The following is a 22,607-nucleotide window of genomic DNA, read 5'->3' as shown; positions in this document are numbered from 1 at the left end:
AGTTTCACTGACTGACTTTTAATTCTGACTAGTGAAGCATACTACTATTACAGATCCTGATCCTGCAATAAGCTCTGCTTGGGTCGGCCCATATTTATTTCAGCAGGGCTCTGAACAGACACAAGGGTCCATCTGCACAAAGCTCATTGTCCCAGACAGGATTGTCTTCTCTTCAAGCATATCTCAAATGCAGGTCATGAGTCCTTGGGAGGGTACCTCAAAGACTAGCGATGTCCCCCTTGGCCAACAACTCACTCTAGAACCACTTGTCTGGACTTGCTATAATGATTGTATGACCGTCTTGCCATGAGGTGTACCCCCAGCATTTATTAGCTACATAACAGATGTCCATGGACACAGTTCTTCTCAGAAGCTCACCACATTATGTAGCCAATCCAAAACTGTGTGTTCTGTATCTTAGGTACAACCGAAACTGCCACTCCTGAAGATTCTGCAAGCAGCAGGTGCACAAGGTGAAACCTTCACATTGAAGGAGGTGAGTCCAGGACTCTACTTCGGTGGTTAAACCAAGAAAGGAGCTGTAATAATGGCCAGTTAACAGATGATTAATGTGCCACCTTGTGAATTTTATATCCAGGACCTTGAAGATGGAAAATTATTTTATTATGAATTACTTGTGTTAAGATAGTGCCTAGGGGCCCCAATCATGGACCAGGGCCCCATTGTTCTAGATACTGTATAAACACAATCTCTATTAGCAAAAAGAAAAGGAGTACTTGTGGCACCTTAGAGATTAACAAATTTATTTGAGTCACAAATACTCCTTTCCTTTTGCAAATACAGACTAAAACAGCTGCTACTCTGAAATCTCTATTAGGTTAGAGATAACCCTGAGGCTATGTATAAAATACACTAGTAGCTAAAATGCACTGGATTAGGAATTGGGAGAGCTGGGTTTTCTTAGTAGTTCTGCCACAGATTTGTGTTGTGGTCAGGATCTCCTCACTGAGTCCTCGTTCCTGCAAGCTGATTGGTGGGAGTGTAGCCTCACTGAAGTCAGTGGGGCTTCACTGGGACCCGTTCACGTAAATCATCTTGCAGGATTGGGACCATAGGGCCTGGAAATCAGTGGGCACAGAATCGGGTCCTTGAACTCCTGTGCCTTAGTGCCTCTATCTGTAAAATAGGGCTACTTTATTATATGGGGATATGGAGACTTTTGTGAGCATAATGGCTCAGATCCTCAAAAGTATTTAGGCTCCTAATTCCTATTGAAATGAATGGGAGTTAGGTGCCTTAATACCTTTGTGCTTCTGGGTCAAAGTGCTTTGAGATCCTCTAATGGAATCCCTATAAGAGTGCAAAATATGAATTTAAATTATTATATATCTTGAGAATCCAGAAACAGCATTAGGAGAGATGTAATGGATAGCTGCACTCTTGTGAGATTGTCAGAAATGCTTTGCAATTGTTTTATCATCATTCATTGCTTGAAAGTTCTTAAATTGTACTTCAGTTGATATTTTCTCTTAAGTTTCTTTTGAAAGGTCTTGTCAGCTAAACCTAAGACGCTGTGAATTCATTTAAGATTAAAATGCAAAATGTATACAAGATTTAAAAAATGACACTGTCTGTGATTTACAGGGGTATCCTGTCAGCAAAGAATTAAATGCGGCCGTTTTTCATTATGAATGTGTCACATACTCCCGCAGAGCTGTGTGACTTATTTTAAACTCTTATGCATTTAAACAACTTATTTAGAGTCTAAATTTTTTTGCAAAAACAAGTTGAATGCTTTGAATGGGGGGGGAGGGGTGTTTCAATATTAAATGCAGCCAGCTTCAGTACACAGTAGTCAGTCCTTTTGAGTGAATAGAAGTACTGTTAGCAAGTTCTTCGGTTGCATTTATCTTTGTTCAGGTGAGCCCTCTTTTGCTTCTAGTCAGGTGTCTAGTCCTGCTTGTGTTATGCATAAACAATTAGCTGTTTACCTCTTGGAGTCTGATGTGAGTTCACCTAAATATCCTCTTTGTCACCAGTTCTGTGGCCTTAGTCCTCAAGGGACATTTTCTATAGCAGAGAAATCATTTTCTCCCCACACTTCTGTGTGGTTCTAATGCAAAGCACCTTGCATCTGTGATCTTTGCTCTCTACCTGTGCCAAGCAAGTGGTCTTCTCCCACTTAACTTCAGCCTTCCTTCATGTTGTCACCATATTTTCTTGCCCTCCCACTTTGGAGAGAGGACAGTTGAAGACACACTTTGGTGGTTACAGAGAAGTACCAACTCTGTAGCATGGGTCTGCTGCATTGCCACTAGAGAACAATCTTAGGGTCCTTCTGAATAGCTGTTGTTACCGTGTAGGATGTTGGCTGAGCCTTTGACCCATCCAGCTGGGTTCCATTTGGCTGAGAAGGAGCCTTTGCATAGATTATAAATAACTTCAACCTTGTCGTGGTCCCTGCTGTAATCTGAGACTGCAAAGAGGTTTCTGTTTTGTTTGCTGACACTTTAAGTGGCTGGGATTAATGAAGGCAAGGCAGTAGGTAAAATCTTTCCATTTAATTCAATACTGAAGTTGGAGTTCTTGTAATTTGGCCAAGACTACACTTCCCTTTTTTGATGGATCACATGGGACCTAGTGCTTTGATTAAATGCCAGAGCCAAATAAACTGTACTTGAAGTTACCGGAATATTGGTTTTTATCTAGTGCAGAAAACAGCATCTCATTTTGGGAAACTCTGTGGCACCATCTCATTAGAGATTTTGATGGTGCAGAGGGAAAATGGGGAATAGAATGTGATCTTTACTTGTGTTTTATAGATTGTATTTCCTGAAACATTCAGAAGGGCCTCTCCTCAGTAGAACTTGCCAAGAGACTGTGGCCAAACTTTTTTTTAAAAAAACCTGCTTGGATCATGAACCTGGCTCAGATAATAACCAAAGTATACCCTGATACATAGAACAAGTGTAGCCTAGTGGTTTACTGGGATTTGGGAAACCTGGATTGAAGTCCTGTCTCTACCACTGACTCACTGTCTGTGTCACATTGTCGCATTGTCACATCACCTCTCTGTGCCTCGGTTTCCTCATTTGTAGAAGTGTCAGTATCTCCAGTGCTTGAGATGTATGGATGGAAAGCTCTGTAGAAGGGTGACGTCTGTCCTAGATAAAGAGGTGGTTCTTCACTGGCACCGTGTCACGTCAGCTAAAGGAAGTGTAAAGTGGGAGAAGGAAATGGAACACAAAGCCCTGGAGTCCTTGCTGGTTTAGGGAGTGAGCCGGTACGACATTGTACACCCACTGTGGAAAAGAGACTGAGAGGCTTTCCCCATCGGACCGTCTGAACTGGAACCATAAACCCACTGAACATTAAATCCCACCAAATGAGGGTAGACCCATCCCCACCATCATATCCACTCACTATACTCGGCATACAGAACATAGCTGTTGTGTGGATAACTTACCCCATATCTCAATGTCTGTACTCTGACCGGTTAAACTTTTACCCCCAGTCGGGGAGATTGCAAATTATTATGTAATCCTTGCTCCACCAGCTCCTAAATCGAATTTTACACCCCTTGATAATCTGTACCTTATCCCCTGACAACCAGAAACTTCTGTGCTTGAACTCTGTACCATTTCTTATTTCAACATTGTCTTAATAAAATTATTAAATCTGTTCAACTGCAGATGTAACTAATACTATCTTACATACCCACAGGTCATGCATTATCTGGGACAGTATATAATGGTGAGGCAGCTATATGATAAGCGGCAGCAGCACATGGTGTATTGTGGAGGGGATCAGCTGGGAGAATTGCTGGGACTGGAGAGCTTCTCTGTGAAAGATCCAAGGTAGGAAGAGATGCAGCTTTGCAATGTGCTCACTGTGGGGGATGGTTCACCGTAATTACGTATTGCTGAGGCAGGGGACCCAGCTACAACATTGTTCCTTTCTGTGATGTAGATAGGACCTCGATGGTCCACCAGCGTATTGTTAGTGCTCTTGAGTGTCATTTGGCATGCCTGAATTTGATTGTAAGGAACAATTCTGCACTGTCTGGGTGGTGGACTAGTTGGTGTAACAGGTCTTTCTGGCTCTAACTTCTGTAATTCCCAGTCCCTTGTTTCTCAGTTCAGCAGGGGCTTGGATTGCTGTGGAGGCGATATCTTCCGCTTCTCTGGATGTAGGGGAGAGGGCTCAAGTTTCATGGTCACAATCTCAGGATTTTACTGAAGGGAAACTTTACTTTGCCGTGCTTGTTCGTTTGCAGAGATATTTGTGTGTTTTGTCAAAGGCTTTGCCTGTTCTTTGCCAGCCCAGCATCTCTGACCTTTTGAAGGCCTAATGCTAAACTTGTGGCATGAATTCATTTCTGTGACGGGATCCCCGGGGTGCAACCCCACACCTAGCTAGATTGGATGAATGCTCGCAGAGCCTCTCCTGAATCAAACAGAGAAGGGCACGAGCCAAATCCCCCAGCTCCCAGCCTTGTACCTCAGGAATATACTGTCTTGCACTGCTCAAGACGAACTGTGCAAATTTAATTGGTTCACCACTTCATCCATGGAAAGTGGATATATACCAGCCTTTGTAAATCTGAGCAGATTTACCAAATACTTTAGGCAAACTTACTGGTAAAGATAAACAGTAACACAAGTTTATTTACTACAAAAGAGATACGTTATAAGTGATAGGCAAAACATCAGAGTTAGTTACCAAAATATAAGCATGCAGTCTAAACTCTCAACCCTGTTAGACTGGGCAACATCTAGATTAAGCAGTTTTTCTCACCCCACTGGATATTGCAGTTCATAGTATGCAGGTTTCACCCTTGAAACCTGGGCCAATCTCCTCTGTTAGCATCTTCAGTCTTCTCAGTGTCCTTGTTGCTAGTTGCAGCATAGGTGGGAGGGAGGAGAAAAGGTGACGCATGTGGCCACTATGTTCTGTTTTATACCTTAGGGTATGTCTACACTTACATTTTATAGCGCTCTAATGTGCTGGCTCAGGGGTGTGAAAGATCACCCCCCTGAGTGCAGCAAGTTTGAGCGCTTTAAAGTGCCAGTGTAGACAGGCTGAGAGCACTGGGAGCTAATCTCCTCGTGAAAGTGGATTACCAGGAGCACTGGGAGAGCTCTCTCCCAGCGCTTGCACGCAACCACAATCGCACTTCAAATCGCTGCCGTGGGAGCGTTCCCGCAGCAGCACTTTGAAGTTTCCAGTGTAGACATACCCTAAGTCCATGTGCTTGGAGAACACAAGTCCAGGCATGTCTGGGGGCATTGCTGAGTCACCAGGCGAGGTTGAGCAATTGGCCTGGTGTCGCCTTGTGCAAATGAGTCATTGCATTGTAGCTCCCTTGCTGGACAATGGCTGTTGATGGTTGTTCGAAACCCGCCCGGGGGTTGGTTACTTTTCCTTGCTGTTGTCTCTGGGGAGCTGCTGATTCCCCAATTTACAGCATGTTTTAGTGACACCATACAACACAATCTCATAACTTCATATGCACTAATGAAATACATATTGAGATGGGTTATGATCTGCTGAAAGTCATTGTTCTTTCTCCTGATACCTCAAATGGCATGCTTTTATATGCAGTATTACAATTTATATATCAATGAGGAATATGAGGATTACAGGGTACACCTGTGAGGTATAGAGTGTCTCAATTTCTGTGCTAGCAAAATGACTGATGTAAGACAGCAGACTACTACTGGGGTTGATAGATTACAACTGCTTAAGCGAGAACTCTTGAATTCAAAAGACCAATATCTTGATATGAAAACAAATGGCCAAGAAGAGGTTATCTTTCAGATAACTCCAACAGTCTCCTAAAGGGGAGAAGTGGCTAGGGGAGGGGAAAAGGCAGTGTGTTTTTTCACAGTGATTATATCAGATGATATATATTATATCAGATGAAGGCCTGCTGTATACCATGGGTGAATCTGGGCTCGTAATGTTTTCCCCACCTTGGGAGCTCTGCCAGAGGGGGGCACCTTTAAATTACGGTTCATAAGAGTTACCTTAGGAGAAGTTGTTTCAGTACTTCCCTTACCGTGCCTTCCCCTGGCCAGTATTGCTCATTTAGAGAGCTGCACTGGCTGCGAGCAAGGAGGTTCTTGCTGCTTTCTGCTGTTGCATAGTGGCTGGAATGGAGAGGATGTTAGGAGGCATGGGGCAACTGGGAGAACAATGTAGTGATGAGGAAAGGCTATCATATTTTTTGCTGTGGTTGCACTCACGAGTCCTCTTTTTCTTGCAGCCCAGTTTATGACATGCTGAAAAGGAACCTGACTTCTGTTACTATTACAGGTAGGTTTGTCCTAGTACAGCCAAGTGCATTCAGTACAATGTTAATGTAATTTGGGTAAGTAATGATATGTAGGAAAGAGAAATGTTCCTGGAGTGGAAAACTGCTTGTGGAGGCTTTGTGGGGACACACTCTGAGAATACATTCAAGTCACATGTGTGTCTGCAAACAGTTCACGTGGTTGAAAACCAATTAGCCCTTTGCCTGACTTGCCAGTGTATGGCTGGAGCTACACCTCAAAAAGTAGAAGACAGTTTACATCCAGAGGCACATCCTGGAAACTGACAGGGTTAAATGCTAGGTGTGAGTGAACTGGCTTGGCTAAAAATACCCCACTGAAACCTTTGCTCATCTCTCAACCTTTGCTAAGCTACAAAATGTTGAGTGATCTCCACCTGGCTCCTGACTATTGCTTGCGTCTATACATTGTGATCTTAGTTAGGACTACGCATAGAGGTGTTGGAAATCTGACATGATGACCTATTCCCTTAAATAATCCAGTCCAGTGTCAGAGGTCTGAATACCTGACTTACCCGCTCAACATCACAGTTACTCTGTCAGCTCATGGGGAAAGCTGTCAAATCCATCCACATAAAAAGAAATTCAGTCACAAGTTGAAACAAATGTTGTTGTTGTTAACCTAGTCCCTTGTGTTTGTTTTCCCGCATGTCACAATCTACCATTCAATTAGTACAGCTGTTAGCGTCTACTCAGTAGAGAATTCATACTGAAATAAAAGGAGTACTTGTGGCACCTTAGAGACTAACCAATTTATTTGAGCATAAGCTTTCGTGAGCTACAGCTCACTTCATCGGATGCATACTGTGGAAAGTGTAGAAGATCTTTTTAAATACACACAAAGCATGAAAAAATACCTCCTCCCACCCCACTCTCCTGCTGGTAATAGCTTATCTAAAGTGATCACTCTCTTATGGAGAGTGATCACTTTAGATAAGCTATTACCAGCAGGAGAGTGGGGTGGGAGGAGGTATTTTTTCATGCTTTGTGTGTATTTAAAAAGATCTTCTACACTTTCCACAGTATGCATCCGATGAAGTGAGCTGTAGCTCACGAAAGCTTATGCTCAAATAAATTGGTTAGTCTCTAAGGTGCCACAAGTACTTCTTTTCTTTTTGCGAATACAGACTAACACAGCTGTTACTCTGAAACCTGTCATACTGAAATAGCAAGCATGTGAATCGTGAGCAAGGTGCATTGTTAGAATTGTGAGGTCACATGCCATACTTCCTAAGGCTCTAAGCAGTTTAATACCCATGACACAGTTTTCAGAGGGGCCTAGTCTATTTTTTGCATTAACAAGTAGTGGTGCATGCAAATTTAGAGGCCATTTCAGAAACTGTGGCCAAATGCTGTGTAGTTTTCCGCTTTTCAGACCTGGTTAGTGTGCATCAGTGCTTCTGGAGATCACCCATTCCTGTCTGTAATGGAGAACCTGCCTGAGCACTGTCTTGTCTAACCACCTACCTGTATCTGCAGAATAACTGTGTGAGTGCTACTTTCTATGGTGGTGATTCCCTGGCTTACTCACAAGCAGCATATGTGGAAAGTAAAGAACCCTAGGGAAACATTTTCTCCTGCTAGCAACCTCCCCTCTGCTAGAGGTGTGTATGTGCGTGTTTGTGTGGGTGAGCTTGCATTTGTTCATTCCAGTCATGGTGTAACTATTTTTAAACTTGCCAAAGGAAATAATGTTCCTTAAGAGAGTAGGTCACCAAGTTATACCAGTGTGTGTGTGTGTGTGAGGGGGGGGAACAAAACGAAACAAGCTTGGCAGACAGATCCCTTATTTTGTACACCCAGTCGTGAATTCACAAGTGTCTAGGAAGGATGCTTGTGGATTTATTTAATTTTTTCTTAGAACAAGGCAACTGGAAATAGGATTCCATTGCCTGTCATACTTCATAGTCTCTCATACTTCATGTTCGGGGACAGCAAACAATATTCACTGGCCAGATTTCTGATTCTCAGTGCCTCACTCTGCAAATTATTGAGGCCACTTCTATAAAGTGCACTTATAGAAGGAAAAGTGACTGTGGGATAAGAACATATCTCCTTAATAACACCTAGCTGTCATGTAGTACTTTTCATCAGTAGATCTCCGTATTCAGCCTGAGTCATACAACATCTACTTTAGGCTATCTGCTTTCTTTAAATTTTACATTCAGTGTTTTTATTTATGTTGGCAGAGACATTTTCCAGTATGAAAGGTGTTTTTTCAACCATTGTAAGAATAGTGTGTTCTATATATAATATGTTCAGACAGAGTTAGACTTCATCATAAAGCCATTCTTCCTCTTCTAACACTGTGGAGCCAAAGCAAATATGGATGAGTGAGTTGAAGTCTCTTTTGCTTCAGGCAACATCAGCTAATCTCTCATTTCAGAATCTTTACTGCTGATGATGATGGAAGAGGCAGAAGAAAATGGCTGGATTTTCAGATTTGCTTTGTTGGGCATTAGAAAAATCAACCATGGGCTTGTAAATAGAGTATATTTGATAGGGACGTGAGTGGGAGAGAATATGGGATCCAGCAGTGTCGTTTTACAGTCACTTTTCTATCTGTAACTGCACTTCACTGTGTCTTCCTGTTTGTGTTGTGAAGTACAACAGGCATAGAAACCCAGTCCTGCTCTCCTAGAAGTCAGCGTTGCCATGGAATTAAAAGGGAGCGGGAGCGGTCCCTATGAGCCATTCTGCTCATTTAGTCTTTTCTAAAATACGGGTCTTCGGTTTAGTTACAATCATTTTTGTTAACCTGGTTGCTTTGGCTTTTAGCTTAGACTGTAAGGTTTTTGGGGGGCGGGGGAGTTTTGATTAACCTTTGGGGCCTGTGTATTTGTCTGCATTAAGTTGTATTGAGGACATGTACACTGACTGTGAATACCGAGGGAGGAGTCTGCCAGGATGTGGACCTTCCCCTATTTGGTCTGGTTTCTTCTTTCTTCAAAATGACATCTCCCCACAGCTAGTCTCTGTGGCCAGTGACAGAGAGTGTATCCGTCAGGCATTTCCCTCGTGGCCTTGTTTTTCAGCAGGGAGCTGCTCTAGGCTCCATGCTGGAGTCACCACCTCTGCTGCTGCATTGAGCTTCCCTGCCTACAACCTGGCAGCTTGCAGAGGGAGGGCAGGCCATGTGCGGGGTGTTAGGATTCTTACCTGCAATGAGGTGTAAGGTCTCCCAGTGGCCACAGACACTTCCTACTCCCTAGTCCAGTGCCCTCATAATAAGAACAAAGAAATAAGCAGTCCCCCTGTAATAGCCATCTGGGAATTGGCCAGCTGCCTAAGCAACTAGAATCCTTTCTTCTGTAAAGTGCTACACACCTGTCTGCCAAGCCTGGCTCGTTGGTTGCTTGCTGAGGGCCCTCTGTGTTGTGAGAATGGTTATTACCAGGGAAGGTTTTTTCTTTTGTTTTACTTGCCATATAGATGCTGCACAGACTCTTGCTCTCGCAAAGGATCAGAGCGTCGATAATCCAAGCCAAGACCAGCTGAAGGTAAACCCACTGCCTGGTGGTTTCTTTTGTTGTACAGAGCGGCCCCTTCTCTGTACCTGTGCATGGTGGACTGCCAGAACTTTTTACTGCTTGACTGGTAGGTCTTCGCCTTCCTTAAAAGTTCTTGGGAGTCCACAGACCAGGGACAGAGTGACCCTTCTCTGTTCTCTTCATAACAGAGTTCCATTCTCTGGGCGCGTTTCTCTGGGATGTAACACTTCCTGTCCTCAGTCCCTCCGGCTTGCACTGTGTTTGGATTTTTTTTGTGAGTGTGTGTGTGTTGTTTTGTTTCTCCCATTCTTCAAACAACAGATTGAACTTCCTAAAAGCGTAAACTGGTTTTGCTCAGTGGGATCATTTTCGAAAGCTTCCAGGCAGAATCTGAAAACCTGGGAAAAATCTTTGTCTAGTCCTAACTTGTTTTGGGCATATACATGGGGAATAATACAGTTTGGTATGGGAAGTGCCTATGCAGTCTGGAGTGTGGGGGTGGTGGGGGATGAATATCACAATATTACTGCATTAAAGATGGCAACTTTTGGTTTCTTGCCAATCTTGAGATTTTTCCTGGGTTGAAAGTACTCCTCGTGTGCTGATAATAAATCCATAGCAGCCTTCTGGAAAGGTTAATACTGTGTGTTGTGCTCAAAAAACTTTTATTCTTCTATGGAACTCCTTGGTGTTGCACTGCAGCTGGTGACTCAGAGTGGAAGTGCTACATCCCCTTGTCCCTATAAGCTCTGATGGATTAATGGCTGTCTTTTCTGCCTTCCTTCAAGCAGACTAGCACAGGGAGAAGCTCTGACACTGAGGGAATAGAGGACAAAAGTGGTGCTCCTGCTTTGTCTACCTCACAGCTCAACTATGGAAACTACGAAGGTGAGTGCAGGTTGTTTCCACATTGAGGGGCAAGCACAAGCCCACCTACACATTTGTGAATACTGCACATGGTGCTCTGGATGGGAGAAGCCGATCAGAGTAGGATGCTGGGAGAGTAATAAAAATCCTATTGTGGAAAGTAATCTTCCAAAGTCATGATTTTATGTGCAAAGATTTAGAGAACCATAAATATCTGCCGTAGGTATTGCATAATGTACACGCTTTTTAGCCCGGATACTTGGCCTCATAAATAAACAAACACTTGGAGGAAATGGCAGGTTAACACCAAACAGGACATCTATCACTAAGCAACGCCACCAAAAATCTTAGAGGGGTATTTTAAATGCTGAAATTATATTTGTATCAATTTATCTTCCATGGGGACTTTGTCTTCTAATTAATTGGAATACAGACCGAGCTGTCTGCAGTCAGTACCCGCAACCCTATCAGAGAACTGAATAACAATAGTGTTAAGTTTTGCTGTATTTTTCATCCATCCTCATAACTAGAAAATTCCTCTCTTGAAATTTGTTTTAATGTCTCTTGGGGCTTTCTTGCTAGTTCAGTGGCATGCGTATTATGGGATATGGAGGGTTTGTTTCCTTTTTGCTCATTACTCCCAACTCCACCCTGATATCAAAGGGTCTGATGTTCAAAAACTGGCTCCTCTGTTCGCAGGCTCGATTATTAGTTAGTCCAAATGAGGATGGGTAGATATTTACCTGATTGCACGTAGAGGTGGTCCTTGTCTGTGCCTTCAAAACGGCAGGCCTGAATAAAGAGCTGGAGTGAAAGTTCTTTGGAAATGAGGCCCCCATGTGTTTGGGAACAAAGGTTGAATTCTGTGGGCTAAAGTGAGACAAGGAGTGAGAAGACTGACAGATTGCCTTCATTTTGAAGAGTTTCTGGCTGGGAGCCTTCTCATGGAATCAAGGAGCACTCATTGCTGGAAACTGGGGCCAAATCCAAACCTGGTGTGACCAGATCTAACTCATCAGTTTAAGTGTCAGTGTGCCCAGTTTATCGAAAGCTGAATTTGTCCCCAGTGTATTGTATGAGTTTTATTTGTGCACCAGGTTTCACAAGCATGTCCCTGTAGGGAGTGTCACTTCGAATCTGCAGTGTAGTGGTGGTGTTCAAGGGGATGGTCAAGGGAATCAACAGGGCTGTACTCCGTGTCCGTGTGCACATATGCGCAACCTGTAAATAATGCACATGACTGCTCTGCTAAGCAACGTGAGCATCCAAAAGTACAGGAGGTGCAACATGCCAGTGTGATGCTGTAATAAATACAGCCAAGGGCTTGTTAACCTAGCTCAGGCAGAAAGGTATGGAATTAAAGATTCTGTAATACACAATGTATTAGACTTGGATGGTTCTGCTTTGCTGGTGCCACAAGCTGCATATGCCTGTCATGACCTAGATTCTACTTGGCTTTTGCAGACAAAGACTTAATAGAAAACCTCTCAAAAAGCAAGAAGCCCAAACTGGATCTGGTATTTGAGGAGTGGGATGTAGCTGGCCTTCCATGGTGGTTTTTAGGAAATCTGAGAAACAACTACAAGTCCAGAAGTAACGGGTCAACAGACATACAAACCAACCAGGTAAATGGATACTTTAAACAGCTAAAAATGCAGTGTATTCTCTTCCTATCCACTCTTGTGTGGGTCAAGTAAATATTCCTGTAGTCATTTTTTTCCCCACAGTTCAGAGTCTGTCCAAGACCTGCAACTTCTCCCTTCTATCTACCCAGTTAAAAGTCTTTTCATGAATGCAAGGTTTGCTTTGGTATGTCTGGACAAAATGTCCCCGCTCCCCAATGTTTTCTTCTCCATGCCAAAGTGTTGACTGTATTTCAGTGGTGCCGTGTGCATATATTCTGTGAAGGTCATTGGGATCCTTTGGGATAAAAGTCACTAATATATAATGAAGATATATGTAGCATGCTGGCTAGCCTGTGTCAACTGTTAACAAGGGGACTGAATTGTAGAGCTGGTCAGAAAATGGACACTTCTGAAAATGTGTCTCCATTTTTCAGCGTGTTCTACTGCATTGCTTGTCACCCCAAGAGTCACTGAGAGAGTTTGAGTGGGGAGAAGTCTGGTATAAAAGAAGAGGAGAGCATGCATTAGGGCTGCAGTTATGCCCCCTCTCTCCTGTTGAGAGCACTGGAGTTCCGTATACCCACACCTGTTGAATCACTAATATCCCAATACATGCATATTTTTCCCCATCTCCTTTCTACTAGGACATAGACACTGCCATTGTTTCAGATACTACTGATGACTTGTGGTTCCTCAATGAATCTGCGTCTGATCAATTCAATGTTGCTGTCAAAGTGGAGACGGTGGACTGTGAAGAAGTGGGGAAAGAGAGTGAGAAAAAGGTATCTCCTAGTGATACACAGTACGGCTGTGTTAGCTGATCTAATTTATGTTGCAAACCTTTGCCATTCATTTCTCTTCTCCTGCTCTGCTTCTGTATTGGGAACAGTCAGTCCAATGACCAGCCAACTTTGTAAGCCTTCCTTAGTAAAGGAACCCCCCTCAATAGTCTCTTGATGGGATGTCCATTAGAACCATTTTTCTCAGAAGCTATCAGCTGTTGGGAGTCCTACATCTCTGCTCGTTTTGACCCATTGATGTCATTTTTGAAGGCACACAATCAGCTGAAAATCACACTTCTGAATTTTTTCTCTACCATTACTAGAGCCATTACTTTAAGATTCAGCACTGAAAAATATTTTTCTTGTGCTTTTTTGCGAAAACTTTGTGCACAGTCAGTTTAATGGTTTAGGCCTGATCCTGCAAACTTTGTCGATGATCAGCAGGACCGGTCACATGAGTAAAGTTACCCACATGCATGTTTGAAGGATGAAGAAAAATCCACAAATACATTTTTAGAAAAGTCATTAGTGAGTTTTGCATACAATTCTAATAACTTATTTACTCTTCCTAGTTGATTGAGGTTACGTGTACTGATGACCTCGAGGATTCTCAGTGCCTAAGTGACGACACAGATGTAGAAGCTGCCTCTGAGGTATTCATCTTTAGCTCAGCATCCCATGCTCTGAGTGTGCTGTGCCAGCTTGTCTGACTAAAATGTACACTATTTGTTGTGCTAGGAGAATGTTTACTATATCCCTTTCAAAAGCCATGATAAGTGCTCTGTAGCAAAAAAGTACATTCCCTTTGCTTGGTCACCTGTATGAAGTTTAGGGGTGTCTCTCAGTCCAGTTTGCTTTGAAAAGGTGTCGGTTTAAATACTGACACCAGGATTGGCACAAAATGGTCCCCTTGTTGGCAGCCTGAAGAGTAGTCAAGCATTGAATGGGCCATGGAGACGGAACACACCACTCACAACAGAACAGTCCCTTCGCATGCAGGTTTAGGCAGTGTTGCTGGGCAGTGTGGAAGAGTTTGCACCTGCCTGTGCTGTAGCTGTTCCCTGGCTAGATGATTCAGGGCTTTCTTCTGTGTTATGCTACGGCCTCTTTACGCAGCCAGAATTGTGTAAATGGGAATCGGGCCCTCAGTGTCTGGCGCTGTCAAGCCAGCACTAAATTAATTAGAATGAAAAAAAAAAAACCTGGTTTTGTTATGAGAGATGAAAAATGTAAATATGGATGTGTTTGCACACTGTTCTAGGGCCAAGTCTGTATTGCAGTCTGAAAGGAAATCTGGGATATTATCCTTGATGAAAATTCAGAAGTATAAACTAAGCCCCCGGTAGCCAGGGAAATAGCCAGATCAGAGTTAGTCATATCAGAAAACATGCTGCTGAAATATTCTGTATTCCAATCAGAGTTCCAGTGTATCCTGAGAGCTCCAAACCAGCTACTAAACTGCTGGTTGCTTCAAGGTGGTCCCCAGGATGGAGAGAGAATCCAATTGTCACTCTAATCTGTTTTAGTTACACACATGGCTCCTGTCACAGTAGCATCTGGGTGCCTCACCATCTTTAGTGTATTTATCCTCTACATCCCATGAAGGTAGGGCAATGCTGTTATCACCATGTTACAGATGGGGACCTGAGGCAGAGAGGGATGAAGTGACTTGTGCAGGGTGACAAAAGGTGTTTGTGGTGGAGCAGTAATTGAACCTGGGTCACCCACAGCCTACTTAGCACTTGAACTACAGATCCAGCCTTCTTCCGCATTTCGCCCTTCGGTTTCTGAACAATGTGGAAAAGAATTGTACCTTTTGACTCTTCTCCAAGAGGCATCCTTCCTAGTGTATCTTAACTGACACCAGATCTATGTTCTATCATCTGTGCTCTTTTTTCCCCAGTCCTTGCAGGCTCTCTTTTGAGGGTTTTGCTGTATGTCAAAAAAAAATATGTCACACTGTTCCTTGCAGCTGGCAGAGCCAAAAAAATTTTGAGCACACTTTTCTAGACTGTGCTGGCTTGACAAATCTGATTGTCCCTGGCATAGGACAGCAGAATTATAGCTCTAAACTTGAGTAGCCATTGCCCTTGGAATATAGGGTAATCAAGTAAGCCACTATCAATTGTGTAGATCCAGTAGATGCTAAATAATTAATGATTCTGAGAAATACACTTCTAACCAATTCAAGGAGCTATTTACCCTTGAATTTAGAGTGGGGCACTTAAATTTCAATAAACTGCACAGAATGAGAACTTTACTTTCCTCCAAAGACATGAAAGTTGAGAGGTGGGAAAAGACAAAGTAAACTCTTAAGCAGAGGGCGTGAGTCTGTAGGTGTTATGAGCACGGTGAAATGTTTCTTAGGCTCTCTAAGTTGCCACTGTGTATCATGCATCCGGGAGCCTTGACACACTGCCATTTTTGATGACTCTTCTTTGCTGCTTCCCGCACATAAAGGAAAGCAGTCTTAGCAAGAATGCACTGACTTGCTCTTGTTTTTGTCTACTCCGTTCATTCTTCAGGACTGCTGGCAATGCACCAAATGCAAGAAGTTTAACTCTCCAGTCAAACGGTACTGTTACCGCTGTTGGGCCTTACGGAAGGACTGGTACTCTGATTGCCCCAAACTAGCTCATTCTCTCTCTCTGTCCACCATTGATACTATTCAAGGCAAAAAGGATGATGAGGGAATCGATGTCCCAGACTGCAGAAGGACCGTGTCTGCTCCAGTTTGCCGACCCAAAGATCTGTACACAGAGGAATGCGAGTCACATGTAGACCCTGGCAGCTCCATGGAGTCCCTGGGTTTGGCAGAAGAATGCAAGGGCAAGGACCAGGAGCCACAGATGCATTTTGGTGAACACAAAAAGGAGGAAAAAGTAGAATGCCAAGAGAATATAAAAAATTTGTTGAATCCCTGCCTTCTATGCCAGAAGAGGCCGCGGGATGGGAATATTGTCCATGGAAGGTCTGCTCACCTAGTGGCTTGCTTCAAATGTGCAAAAATGTTGAAGAAAGGGAGATTGCCATGTCCAGTGTGCAAGAAACAGATCCAGATGGTGATCAGAATCTTCATGGGATAGCATGCTGCTGCAAGGTGCTTCAGGGATTTAAATGGTCGCTTGTCAGGGGACAGCTGCCACAAGGTTTACGTTGGTGTCTATGGTGCTGCAAGGGAGGCTAACCACGTAACTCAGCTAAAGAACAGGGGTCCCAAACTGACAAAGGAAGTTGCGGAATCCCAGTAATGAAATTAAACAATGTTCAGTTTTTAGTGTCAGTTTACGTTGCTGGGGCCTGACTGATCTGCCCTGGATTTTAGAATTTCTAAATCCTTTTCTTTCCAAGGTCTAGAGATGATGATTTCACCCGGATGGTCTTGTTTTCATAACTGATCCTTACAGAAGCCAGATGGTTAATGAATAAGTATGTAACTCTGGTTGGTTGTATGCTCTGCAGTAAGCTAAACTCTGTGCAGTGCCTCAAAATAGAAAACACAGGGCGGGAAGAGCGTGTGTCTGTGTGTACATGTATGTAGGCTGAATTCTCCAAGGATTAGTTCTCAGAAGAGTAATGGTAAACGGGGGTTACAAGACTTCTGACTCTCTGCAGTATTTTGTAAGATCAGGATGAGAGACTCTCCAAAATCCTTAATGAAAAACAAACCTCCCCAGCGTTTAATCAATATGTAAACCACCCTGTATGATTTAGCAATCATGCAACAGCAAGGTGTCATGTCTTGCTTTCTTACTGGATCCCTTTTAATTAAGATATAGAGTTGGGGGGCCAGTTCCTTGGCTGCTGTCAATCGGCATAGCTCAGTCAACTCCATGCTAATTGACACCAGCTGAGGATTTGGGCCTTAGGTGAGGTGTGCGCTTGCAACAGTTGTGCGTGTACATGTGAGCATTCTAATGCTCATAATTAGCTCCTCACACCAACAGCTGTTTTAACTGCATACCTGCCTTTTTTAAGCTGGCTGATCATTTGAGAAATGTCTCTATTTAAAGTGCTGGAGAGATTTACTAATGTGCAATTTTGAAAAATAAGGTCGTCTTAGTATGCCACCTTAGTATCTGTTGTGTGGTGTTGGTCACATTTGGACCCTCTTAAATTTGATGTAGTTTCTTACAGGTTTTAACGCTTCTCAGAATCCTTCTGCGGTATTCTTATCTGCACAGTGCAATAGAGGGTCCATCGGCCGTTAGAACTCAGCTAGAATTTGTAGTTTTAAACTGTTGTTAAATTCTTTCTTAAAGAGCACATCCTAGTATCTGCCCAGATCTTTCTCAACCCCCATCTGCAGGAAGGAGCTCCAGGGGTTGGAAATCTGTGAAGACTGCCTCATGGAGAGCATCCTCTATTGTCCCTTGTGGAGGTTGGTCAGGGTTTGCCCACATGGAGATGGCTGTGGGGTGCCTGTCCTCAAGCCTGGGGGATCTGTAGGGGAACAGGGTCATTCACATTCCACTGGACCCAAACTACCGGAGACTCCCGCCTGCAGCCACAGCTACCCTGGGGACCCCTTAGGGTTTGAGTAACTTCCACTGGGCAGGTAGAGAATCACTGTGCAGCACAGACCTCGGACCATGTGCAGAGGCATCTGCAGGATGCAAAGGGAAGAGACTGTGCTATGGAAGCACACGATCTTACCAAGTGCAGGGTCTCCTTCAGGTTAGATCATTCCCCAATAGATCTATGCATATCAGTTGGCTGTAAAGCAGGTATATAGCCCTTCTCCTGCTGCACTTTCCCTTCTCTCCTGCAGAGCCAGAGCCACAAATACAGCTCACTATGTGGAGTGAATTTACTTACCCCCATCCCTCCTCAAAACACACACTCCTTTTGGCACCTTTGTTTTATTTCCTACTTATTTTAAATAAATAAAAATCTAGAAAAATAAAGATGGCCAACACCTCTTAGGTCCCATTTAGCCCAGCACTCCTTGGCCATCACAGGTTTGCTCTCAACAATCTGTTATCCAAGGCTTTGTCCAGGCCTGTTTAAAATAACTCTAGGGTGGACTCTGTCACTTCTCTGTTTTAAATACCAAGAAATGTGCATTTGGTGTAGCGTCTCAATACACTGGGAAGCCATAGTTCTGTGTCCATAGAATACACATTGAAGGGCTGCGTCTTCTGCTGTGAAGACTATGCTCTCCTCCAAAGAGGTGGATTATTTGATCTAGCAGGTGTTTACCCTCTAACTGTTAAGATCCACATACCTGCCTTCTGCTGTAAAGTGTCTATCCAGTGCAAGTTGGGTGGGGATTCCTATTACTTGGGTCACCTAGACTGCCCTGTCTCTAGCATGTGGTTTGGGGAAGATTTTGCCTCCCCCTTCTGAACCATCACTGCCAGTCATTGCAGCTTGTGCTGTACATCATAGCCTTATTGCCCAGAGTTCCTGAGGGTGTACAGTTCAACTGGGCCTGAAGAGCTGCGGGAGGCTTTACATATTCACAAAGAACTGTAGTTTCCTCTCTAGCGACATTCCTTTTTGATATAGTATTTTTATTGTAGTCTCTCTAACTCCCTTCATCTCCCTGGTAGAGAGACAAAGCAGGTACAGGCCCCCCACAAGGTTCCTTAGAGCAGCGCTTAGCACACTGCTGCTGAAGCAGCTCTATCTCCAAAGTTTCAAATGGGAAGGGAAGAGAGAATATATAGCATTGATTGATCAGTACCCTCTTAGCTATGTTGTATGCAGAGAGGGCAGTGGCTCTCCTCTGGTTTAATCTTGACCTTGGGAGGAGGAGAGGGGAACGGATCTCTTTTCCATGGTTATAATCCAGGCTTTTCCTCTCTCGCTGTTGATTTGTGGCTTTTAGTTAGAAAGTGCTTCTACTTGGCATAGACTGACCAGCACAGCGCCAGTCCTGGATGTACTAGCTGACTAGCAGTGCATTGGGAGCTATGAGTGAGCAAGTCTAAGCAGAAATGGGAACCATTCCAGGCCACTAAATACTTGATACTCTTTCAGGTGGTTCGCAAAGCAACTTTTTCCTTCCTTTTTTCACTCCCTCTCAAGTCAAAAACCCAGTCTTTACCATGTGTTCAACCCATTCGTAACAAGCCAGCCGTGCGTCTGCATCTGCCAGGGAAGGTCACAAAACCCAGCAGCACCAAAACCACGTTGAGCTTATTCTTCTTCTGTAGGGACATTGGAGGAGATGGGATGTGTGGGATCAGAGCTATCACTGCCAAAAGCACACCAAACCTGTTGGTGATTCTGCCGCTGTATTGACTTGATGTTGTTTTACTGTGTGATGATTACTGCGTCTGTTTTTGTTTGCTGTACATGTATAAATGGAATGAGTTTTGTTTTTAAATCACAAGTTAAGCTGCAGTGCACCAAATTGCAGTTTCACAATATTGTTTTGCAAACAGGCCAGATCACCGACTGGTGTAAATCAGCATAGCTCTAGTGAAGTCAGTGGCGTTATGCTGACTTACACCGTTGGGGGTTCTGGCCCCATATCTGAAGCACACTTGTTACTGTCTTGCTGAAGGGTCACTAAAATGAAGCTGACGCACCTTTGCCTTCCTTTGGGCCGTTGAAGATTCAGCAGGGTTTCCTTACAATCGTATAGAAGTGGGAACTGTTGGTTACCAGCTAGCTGCCTTCCTTTCTTTCGATGTTTGTGCGCTCGGCAAGGTGGATGCTTGGACGTAAACTTGAAAGCACATCTGGACACTGTGAATTTTGTTTGCCCGGGTGCCTTGAAAAAAGTGCATTTTGTTAAGAGTTCTGTTTGAATAGTTTTCAGACCCAACATGTTGTGAAGTGTGTAGTCCATGTTGATCAAAAAAGCCTGAAAGTACAATGTATTGGGTCAGGTGGGGATATAATATCCTTACTGAAACCCTATGAAGATGTGTAATATATACAAAGCTTGAGATACTTGCCTCTACTCAGTGGCTAAGAGTTATAAGGAGTCTAAGCGGAAATCCCCTTGTGTCAAAGGAAAGCCACAATGAACATTAGACAGCTTGGAGATTTATTTTTATTATGTAGCAGATATAAAAGTGGTATTTCAGAAGCATCAGCTTCTTTTTCTTACCAGTATAACTATCTTGCTTAAGGATATGATTTTTTCCCCCCTGAAATAGTTATACTGGTGTAATGCCTCGTGTCGATGCAGGTATACCGGTATAAAGGTACCGTAGTCCGATGTAGCTTATTCCCCTTCCCATAGATGCTTACACCAGTGTAACGGTGTCCACACTAGGGGTACATCTTCACTACCAACGTCAAAGTGCTGCCGCAGCACCAGCGCTGGGAGAGAGAAGAAACCACCCCCACGAGGGGAGTAGCTACCACGGCTCCCAGCGCTGGGGCACTGTCTACACTGCCACGTTACAGCGCTGAAACTTGCAGCGCTCAGGGAGGTGTCTTTTCACACCCCTGAGCGAGAAAGTTTCAGCGCTGTAAAGTGGCCATGTAGACAAGGCCTAAGAGGGTTGTACAGCTATATGTCTTAATAGTTAGAGTGGTACAACCTTTCTGTATAGACAAGCCCTAATTCAATCAGAGCTGCCGTTTTACTGACATTTCCCAACAGGAAGTATGTTCTCATGCCTTAGTTGCAGAGACAGGACCCAAAGTATTTCAATAAAATACCTAGCTCTTGTATAGCTCTTTTGATCTGTAGATCTCAATGCGCGTTACAAATGAAGTCAGCATTTTACAGATGGGAAGCTAATACAGGCACCAGAAAGTTAACCACCTAAATCCAGAATTAGGCACCTTAATTCAGTGCCCTGATTTTTCGGAGCGGCTGAACACCTGGATCTCTTGTTCACTTGAGCGTCAGTTGTGAGCTACTCCACATCTCTGAAATTCTGACTGTTTATAGCGGTGCCCCCTTTTGGAGCCCAGGTTGGAAAGGGTCGGCCAGGGAGGACAGCTGAACGTATGAGAAGCAGTACAGTTGCCTGAGGTCCTGTTACTAAAAGATAATTGGTGAATGTTACGCATGTTAAACGACTGTTAATACATTTTAAAATAACACAGCTGCTTTGAAAATGACTCCTGCTTCCATACATCCCCTGTGTCCCAAATGGTCATTCAGCTTTCAAGGTGGCAGCTTCCTCGTTCATTCTTAACTCTTTGTATTCAGACAGTTTACAAATTATTTGTGATGACCTTTCTCTCTAATAATATAGGGTGACCAGAAGTCCTGATTTTACAGGGTCAGTCCTGATATTTCGGGCTTTTTCTTATGTAGGCATCTATTACCCTCCACCCGCTGTCCTGATTTTTCACATTTGCTGTCTGATCACCCTGTAATAATACTTAATAAAGTGCTATAAGAGCTAAGGTGCTGTGCAAGCAGGAATCCTTCCAACACCCCTGTGTACCTATCTGAGAAAGCGCTTGAAGATGTCTGAAATATTGTGTAGGTAGCAGAAATGTTTTATGCTCTTGAATAACAATAGAAAGACCAATTCCCTTCCACAAAAGGTAATTTCTTACTAAATCCCCTAAGCACCCTTCCCCTGTTTTGCACCTAAATATATTTTCATCCAGGAAAAGTGAAATATCTATGGAATACATGCTCCCTACTTGTATCATAAAGCTCACCAAAATACTTCTATTTATATTTGCACTATTTTACAATGCTTTGATTGGAGTAAATTCATGACTTGTTTGTTTCCCATGCAAAATATAATTGACATTTGAAATCTTGTGATAGGGTAACTTAGAAGGTTTAGTTTTTAATTTGTACTGTGTTTCGGCAAAGCTTAAATAAAACCTTTGTTACCAGTATAGCAACCTTATTTATTTCACTTTGTGTGTGTACATGTGCAGCTTAACAGATCAATAGGAAATCCTCTGCAGCTCAAGACCCTCTTTCATATGAGTAACTTATTTGCTTGTGACTGTAGGAGACTGAATGAGAAGATCTTGGAAACAATTGGACTGGACTAGAGCAAAGTATAGAAAAAGTACCCTGAGACTTTCTATTGCCTTGTATGGTACAGAGTACCATTTTGGTAACTGAGGTGATTATGGCTGGTTAGGGCAGGAGGTATGGGCCAGATTCACATCTCAAATTGGTGATTTCGTTGAATACTGTGGGGTTAGACCAGATTTATAGCAGTGTAACTCAGATCAGAGTCTGGTCCCGAACCGTCTGTGACAGAATGGAATGGGGAGAGAGTTTTGCCTAACCTGAGATGTTAGGAGTGCTGTCCCTTTGTAAATGGGTGGGCATGGAGGAAGCTTAGGTATCTGAAAAGAAACATACTCCTCTATAGAACATGGCAATGTAAATTTCACCTAACTAGGTATCGGGAGCTGCTTGCTAGAGCTGCTCAGTCATAGTGTTAGGAAATCTCAGCTGCCAACTGTGCAGCAAAGCTGGCGTCACTGAGGTACGTGGGTATGTACCTGTGGAGTGTTTACATTGGCATGAGTAAAATTTAACTGTTTGTGGGACATGCAGTCCACTTGATTAGGGTTATCTCCTATTCCTGTGAGTGTCACTCGGTAAAATGATAAAGACACTGGTAGCTGTAATGTGGGTTTAGTAGAGAGA

General features: G+C 43.4%; 1 protein-coding gene across 4 annotated transcripts in view; it reads left to right on the top strand.

The window, feature by feature from the left end:
* Window positions 1-21,835, top strand: part of MDM4 (MDM4 regulator of p53) — a 34,133-nt gene extending 12,298 nt beyond the window's left edge. The window contains exons 3-11 of one of the 4 annotated variants that reach the window (XM_073320261.2): window positions 422-496; window positions 3,685-3,818; window positions 6,230-6,279; window positions 9,728-9,795; window positions 10,575-10,674; window positions 12,118-12,278; window positions 12,923-13,060; window positions 13,633-13,713; window positions 15,586-21,835. In XM_073320261.2, the coding sequence (XP_073176362.1) occupies window positions 422-496; window positions 3,685-3,818; window positions 6,230-6,279; window positions 9,728-9,795; window positions 10,575-10,674; window positions 12,118-12,278; window positions 12,923-13,060; window positions 13,633-13,713; window positions 15,586-16,146 (1,368 nt within the window). In that variant the 3' untranslated portion in view covers window positions 16,147-21,835. Of the gene's footprint in view, window positions 1-421; window positions 497-3,684; window positions 3,819-6,229; window positions 6,280-9,727; window positions 9,796-10,574; window positions 10,675-12,117; window positions 12,279-12,922; window positions 13,061-13,632; window positions 13,714-15,585 lie in introns of those variants that run through there. The other 3 variants (XM_073320262.2, XM_073320264.1, XM_073320263.1) reach the window with 3 other exon arrangements.
* The last annotated feature ends 772 nt before the right edge of the window (window positions 21,836-22,607 follow it).

Source organism: Lepidochelys kempii, chromosome 21 (genome assembly GCF_965140285.1).
Source record: "Lepidochelys kempii isolate rLepKem1 chromosome 21, rLepKem1.hap1, whole genome shotgun sequence".
Taxonomy (NCBI): domain Eukaryota; kingdom Metazoa; phylum Chordata; order Testudines; family Cheloniidae; genus Lepidochelys; species Lepidochelys kempii.
This window is presented reverse-complemented; position numbering and strand designations above follow the sequence as displayed.